General features: G+C 49.2%; 1 protein-coding gene across 6 annotated transcripts in view; it reads right to left on the bottom strand.

The window, feature by feature from the left end:
* Positions 1–3,474: 3,474 nt before the first annotated feature.
* Positions 3,475–6,167, bottom strand: part of ERC1 (ELKS/RAB6-interacting/CAST family member 1) — a 435,845-nt gene continuing 433,152 nt past the window's right edge. For all 6 annotated transcript variants that reach the window (XM_068141805.1, XM_068141804.1, XM_068141809.1 and 3 more), the window contains one exon: positions 3,475–5,838. In XM_068141805.1, the coding sequence (XP_067997906.1) occupies positions 5,701–5,838 (138 nt within the window). In that variant the 3' untranslated portion in view covers positions 3,475–5,700. The remainder of the gene's footprint in view (positions 5,839–6,167) is intronic.

The following is a 6,167-nucleotide window of genomic DNA, read 5'->3' as shown; positions in this document are numbered from 1 at the left end:
CAAGAGCCCTACACATGCCCACCTGCACCAGCTGATCTGCACTCCCATGTGTCCCTGGCACTGCTGGGTGTGACTGAGGAGATGAGGAACCTTTGGCCAAAGCATGGGGCCCATTTCTGGCAGCAGTTCCTGCCTTAGGGGACAGCTGGTGCTGACGAAGCCTACCGGCGAAGCCCGATTTCCCCAGCAGCGCTGCGTTCTGCCTGTCTCTGTATTACACAAACCTGGGACAGCAGGAATTTAGACAGGGATTGTATCATTTCCTAAGAGGCCAAGCTGCCCTGGCCCTCAAAAGCCTGGGAAAGGCAACTGGTTATCATTATAAGCCCACAGATCCTTTTCCGTGCAGTCCCAAGAGGAGGAGGAGGAGGAGGAGGAGGAGCTGGGGCTTTGCCGCTTCTTCCTGACTTGAATTCCTTTGGATGAAATTAATTTCTTTTTAATATATATTTTTGAAAAAACACATTTTTTTTTTTTTTTCCTTTTTTCTTTTTTTTTGTCTTTCAGTTTCTACTACTATCTTTTGTTTGTTTGTTTTTAATTAACCGGACAGAACAGACACACACACACACACACACACACATCGTTGGTAACTGCCCCAGCCTGAGGACCACACAGACGATATCGACAAGCAGAAAACAAAAAGGGAGGGGGAAGGAGGAAAGGGGAGGGGGAACAAAAAACAAACCCAGAAAACCCCAAAACCCCCCCCTGAAAAAGTCAGGAGAGGTCCTGATGACAGGGATACAGCACTCACCACACACACTGGGGGAAAAAAAAAGAGTCAGAGGAGTTCTGTGTTTATGCTTTTGACACTAAAAAGTTTCGAAAGAGGTTTTGTGTTTGTGGGTTTTTTTTTTTAACCTTTTTTTTTTTTCCTCTTTTCTTTTTCTGGTGTTTTTTTTTCTTTTTTTTTTTTAAAAAGAGTCAGCAGACACAGCCATTTTGTTCAGAAGGATCTGCTGTTGCATAAGGTTCCCTCCGTTTAGGCAGAGAAAACAATTAAAAACATCGTTTTGTTTGTAAAAAAACAACCCCCCCCATCCCCCCCCCCCCAACCCCCAGCCCCTGACCCTCCTGTTCCTGGCCATGCTGACAAGAAGGGTTGATGATACCAGAGCTGGCCTTGCCAGCTGGGATGCCCCACTCCTGACCCTCCCACCCCGCCGGCTTCGCTGGGGCAGTGTTAAGTTATCCGTAGCCTTCCGCGTCCTCTCCGCGTCCCTCTCGCAGCGCAGGTGTTGAGCTGAGGAGAGGCCCTTCTTTGACTATCAGATGCCTTGATTGTGCTGTTTCCCCTGTGCATTTCCTTGGAGCCACTTGAGGAATGGATGTGTTGCTTATTGCAGTGACATTTTTGCTCTAGCAGTGAGTGACTCTCTACATCCTTTCCCCTCAGTGACATTTGGCAATTAGTACAGGCAGGGACTCAGCACTGTCAACCTTTATCAGATGCAGAAATTTCCCAACAAACTGAGCACTAGCAGCAGAATTACAGGGCAAATGAAAAGAGGAGCCCCTTTGGTTCAAAGAAACAGGGTTATGCCTACAAGATTTATGACCTTAATGCTCTCCTGCGCAGAACACTGAGAGCCCCGAAGCACCGGCAGATTTGCTAGAGAAGGGAGATGCCAGCTGTGCACACAGTGTGGTGCATCACCACGTTAGACCTTCACCTCCTGCCCCCCTCGCCCCCTTGGCAAAAATCAGGTACTCCAAAGAGGGTTTGGCATTTCCTAGAGGGAAATCTGGTTAAAGGCAGTCAAAACATGAGGGAGAGTACTTAGAAGCATAGAGCTTCCTTTGGGAGCATGCCAGGCAATTCTTTCAAGCACAAAGAGTGCTCATGTCCTCACCCTGAAGTTCTAGTGCTGTGATGCCCTTCTAGTGCTCTACATGAAGATGGAATCAGAAGAAAATATCTACTTGGGACACCATGAACAAGCATAGCTGAGGTGCCAGCTTGTCCACTGCACACAGGCTTCAGGCTGGAGTTGGTTTTGAGGCCAAAGCCAACTAAAATGGCCCTCTTTAATTTCCTACAGACAGCTCTTTAAATCCTTCTGTCTCCCAGCTTCCTACAAACAACAGCTTGAAATAAAAGAAAAAAGTAAAGCAGTTAGAAGGTTTGCAGCTCCTGTAGCAAAGGGAACTTCATTCAACAGGAGAAGAAACACTAAGCTTCCACAGGCTCCCTGGGCAAGGGCCTCTGGTTTCCTAGAGCTGCTGCGCCGCAGGACTGCTGTGGTAAGAAGCTGTCTGCCTCTGCCTGGCTGCTAGGACACAGGGTTTTAAAGAGCAGGGGTGGGTCAGGCAGCTGGCTGGGCATGGCAGTGTGTGCACACAGGTGGCCCTTCTGCCAGCTTCCTGACATGCAGCTTTGAGATGGATCATGAGAACAAAATCCCTTAGCTGCCCTAAGGCCAACGGTGCGGCACTCGGGACCAGCACCAAGAGAAAGCTCTGGCTGGTCTCACTCGGCATGAAATCATGGCCAGCAGCACCTCCCACACCTCACAGCTACTCACAAGATCTCTGCCAACACAGGAGCAGAGAGGTTACCTGAAATAGCTCAACTGAGATCAAGCTGTACCGAGTCTGTTCCTAACTGAGGTCTGCTCTCTCCCTGACAGCATTTCACCGAGGTCAGTGAGCAGTGTTTAAGATGGGAGGCCTGGAAGCCCTAGAAGATAACAGCAGTTAATGAGCAAAATTGCCAAGGCCCAGCAATCCAGATGGGAGGAACAGCAGGTGTGTGGCTGGGAGATAAAAGGCCAAATGGCGAGCGTGAAAACCAGCCAGGCTTGACAAATCCTCTCGGGGCAGAGCCCCAGAGATGTGTAAACAGCGAGATTCGCCTGGCTGCTGACACAGGGCTCCTGCACACGCTGCCCTGACAGCGCCGCGCCTGTGGCCGGGGCACTCTCCATCCAGAATCACAGCCGCAGCTGAGCCAAAGATGCAGCGGAGCCAGCGCTCCCCTGCCGCGTGTGAGCAATGCAGCAAACCGAGGGAACTGAGAGGACAGCCCGAAGTGACCGGCCCTCATTCCCACCCCCTCCCCCTGCCTGCAGCAGAAACGCTATCAAGGAACATCTCAGTAAGAGGTTTACAAGCAGGAGTCATTTGAACCATCGATAAGGGAAATTCCACAGCTTCTCACAGAGGAGGGATTGTTTTACAGCAGGGAACCAGGGCGGCTGGAGATTTGACCATATAAGCTAATGAGATAGTCAGGAGTGGTGGCGGTGGCCGATGATGTTAGGCTGATGGCTCTGATGCTTTTACAGGAGGCATTAAATTCCTTGAGTGAGTAATTAGGGGTGATGAAGAGAAAGCAAGAGGGAAGATTTCAAAACAACAGCTCCCATCGAAACGTGCTGACTCAAGTCATAGGACCAGTGGGGTGGTTCTGGGGTGAGGCACAGCTCAGTGGTATGTACAGTCACTGTCTACACGCCTTCCGCTGCTTCCCCCCCCCCCCCCCCCCCCGTGTGCACTTTCAGGTTCCCATTACTCTGCTCATCCATGACAAAAAAAGGCTGCAGACACAGGCTGCTGCTAGAGCAAGAACTAAAGCTACATTTTCTGATTGGCAAAGCACTGGCAGCTCAGAACATGGAAAAAGTGTGAATCACCTTCTTTGGAGCCTGACATAGTTTTCCCTCGTGGACACCATGGTTATGGATCCAGTGCCTTCTGCTGAATCATTACAACAGAATGAGCTGGGGATGTGATTTGTTTCCAATCAGTCAGTTTTCAACAGGTACATAAGGTTTCAGTTTAGTCCAGTTTTCAGTGCCTGTCTGAACAAAAGGCAGGTTTCATCTTCCTCTACTCAAACATTTGCTGATCTTCTGCCTATTGGAAGCATTTGGTCACTTCTAAACATAAAAACACGGTGTGAAAGACCTGCAGGGGTGCTGTGATCTGAGAGACCTAAGAACTGCAGTTCTGAAAGGGCCTGGGACATTGTTCTCAGCACAAGTCGAGTGATGAAGCTGGAAATGCAGTAAGTCAGATGGAATTAAACTGCAGGTTCTGAATGGGAGCTTCGCTGGGAAGAGTCATCATTACCTAGTGAAGAGACAACTAAGATTTCTTCCCCTGATATGTTGATATTTGATCTTCTTTTGCCCTTCCCCCATTCTTTTAAGTAATACAAGAAAGCTGAAGGGGAGCAACTCCTCTGAGGAGCACACAGGGATGTGTTAAAGGGTTCTGTCCTGCAGATGCCCCCAGACACACATAACCACTGGTAGCCAGGAAAAAAACGTGTCTCCCCAGTAATGCATAGTCCAAGGATGCACACCAAGCCCTACTCATCAAACTTGCTACCCCAAGGACAAACTGACCCGCTATTCCAGGTCGTATTACCTATCAGCAGGGGCCTCAACAAATGTCAGAGATGGATGGGAACAAGACTAAGGCCTCTCTTATTCATAGAAGGATTGCACTGGTTTAACTAAAGCTGTGATTTTACACCTATCTGCTCAGCTGGGTGCCAACTCCAGCAGAGATGCTTCTTTTCACAGGAATGGTTTATTGCTCTGAACTGGAACTCACTCCTTGCCAACCTGAGCCAAACCAGAAGAAATTGCATTATGATTGCAGTAAGTACTGTATTGCCAATTTACCTAGCTTAGCTTTCAAACTAGACTTTGAAGCTAAAGGATGCAATTTGCTCATTTACCAAATGCCTAAAACACCTCTGATGGCAGCCAGCACTCAGAAAGCTGCAGCCTGAACAAGTGGCAATGGACAAACTGTGTAAGTTAAAGCTGCAAGGCTGACCTCTTGACCACACCTGCTCGAGGGGGGGGAGAGCTCTCTGTAAAATAAGAACTTAGAAGACATAGACCTATGATGAGAAACCTCTGCTGAACAAAAAGCCCAGCCAAGAAATCAACAGATGAAAACAGTTACTGAAAAAAATGCCTCCCTTAGCATTTCAGAGTCAGATCAGGGAAAGAAAATCACAGTTCAGCAAACAGAAAGTACCAGCACGCCTACCGTGATTCCCAGCTGCTAGATGAAGTGACTAAGAGGAACAAACAGGGGAGACTTTCCTTTCCTCTCTCTGTTGTTTAAGAACACAAGAAATAATGAGACAGGCAGCAAGACCTGAGCTAGCTAGCTGATGCTGGCCAGTCACGAGACATAATCAGAGCAGGCTCAGGTTTGACTTTAGCACTATGGAGTTCAGGCTGTGAGCTTTTATGAGAAAGCCAAAACCCAAACACCCCAAAACCCCAAAACTCCCCAAAAGAGAAGGAAGATTAAAAAGCAATACATGAATGCAAGGCAAGGGCGACCCTTCTGCACCCTGATGGGGAGCTGGAGCTAGGTAACACAAGTGTGTTCAGCGGAATCCCCCCTTCTTTGCTCAGCAGACTTGGAAGAGCTCTGCATAGCTGTATCCAAATGTCAACATCAAAGTCAGTGGGAAAGTGGATTCTAGAGTAGAAAGGCAGCGAGAAGACGAATGCAAACATGAGTGATTAATCACAGCCTGGCAGCACCCAGAGAGCAGGTAGTTTTCAGAGGGTTGGGGTTTTCTGCTTTTGTTTCCTTTGTCAGTGTGCAGCAGAAGTTTCTGTTCCATTTCCTGTCTTTCACGTTCCTCTCCACGCTCACGGCTCCTCGGGCTGCCTGGGCTTGGCCACTGGTGTGCTGCTGCGGTGGGGCCGGTGGCCGAGGTCAGGATGACTCCTCCAGGGCATTGACGACTTGCTCCAGGATGTCAGGGCAGTGATCTGCTATCTGCTGCAGGATGGCGTTGGCAAACTCCTGCAGCTCCGCGCTCTCCTTCTCGCCCTTCTCTAACTCCTCACGAAGCTGCAAGAGACACACAGGGCCCATGGTCACTCTCTGACATGAAACAGCTTCACCCTAGCGTGAGACCTGCCCAGCAGGCTCAGCTCTGAGCTACAACACCGCTCTGGAAAGGCAGCTGGCAGAGCTGCACTGCCAGCATCAGCGCCTTCCCTTGGTCACTCCCCTTACCTGAACCTGGATGCTCTTCCCACTCTTTGTTTCACTTCTTCCTTCCACAGGACCTAGATTGTGACCTTCCCAGTTAAGGCCACATCCACATGGGGAAACTAACTGACTTAGCTACCCCTGAATAACTTGACCTATGATAAACATTACAAAATCTCCCTCTG

This window comes from Melanerpes formicivorus, unplaced genomic scaffold (genome assembly GCF_026170545.1).
Source record: "Melanerpes formicivorus ecotype bairdi unplaced genomic scaffold, bMelFor1.0.p_v2 SCAF_8, whole genome shotgun sequence".
Lineage (NCBI taxonomy): Eukaryota > Metazoa > Chordata > Aves > Piciformes > Picidae > Melanerpes > Melanerpes formicivorus.
The sequence above is the reverse complement of the archived record's forward strand: the minus strand, read 5'-3'. Positions and strand labels throughout refer to the sequence as shown.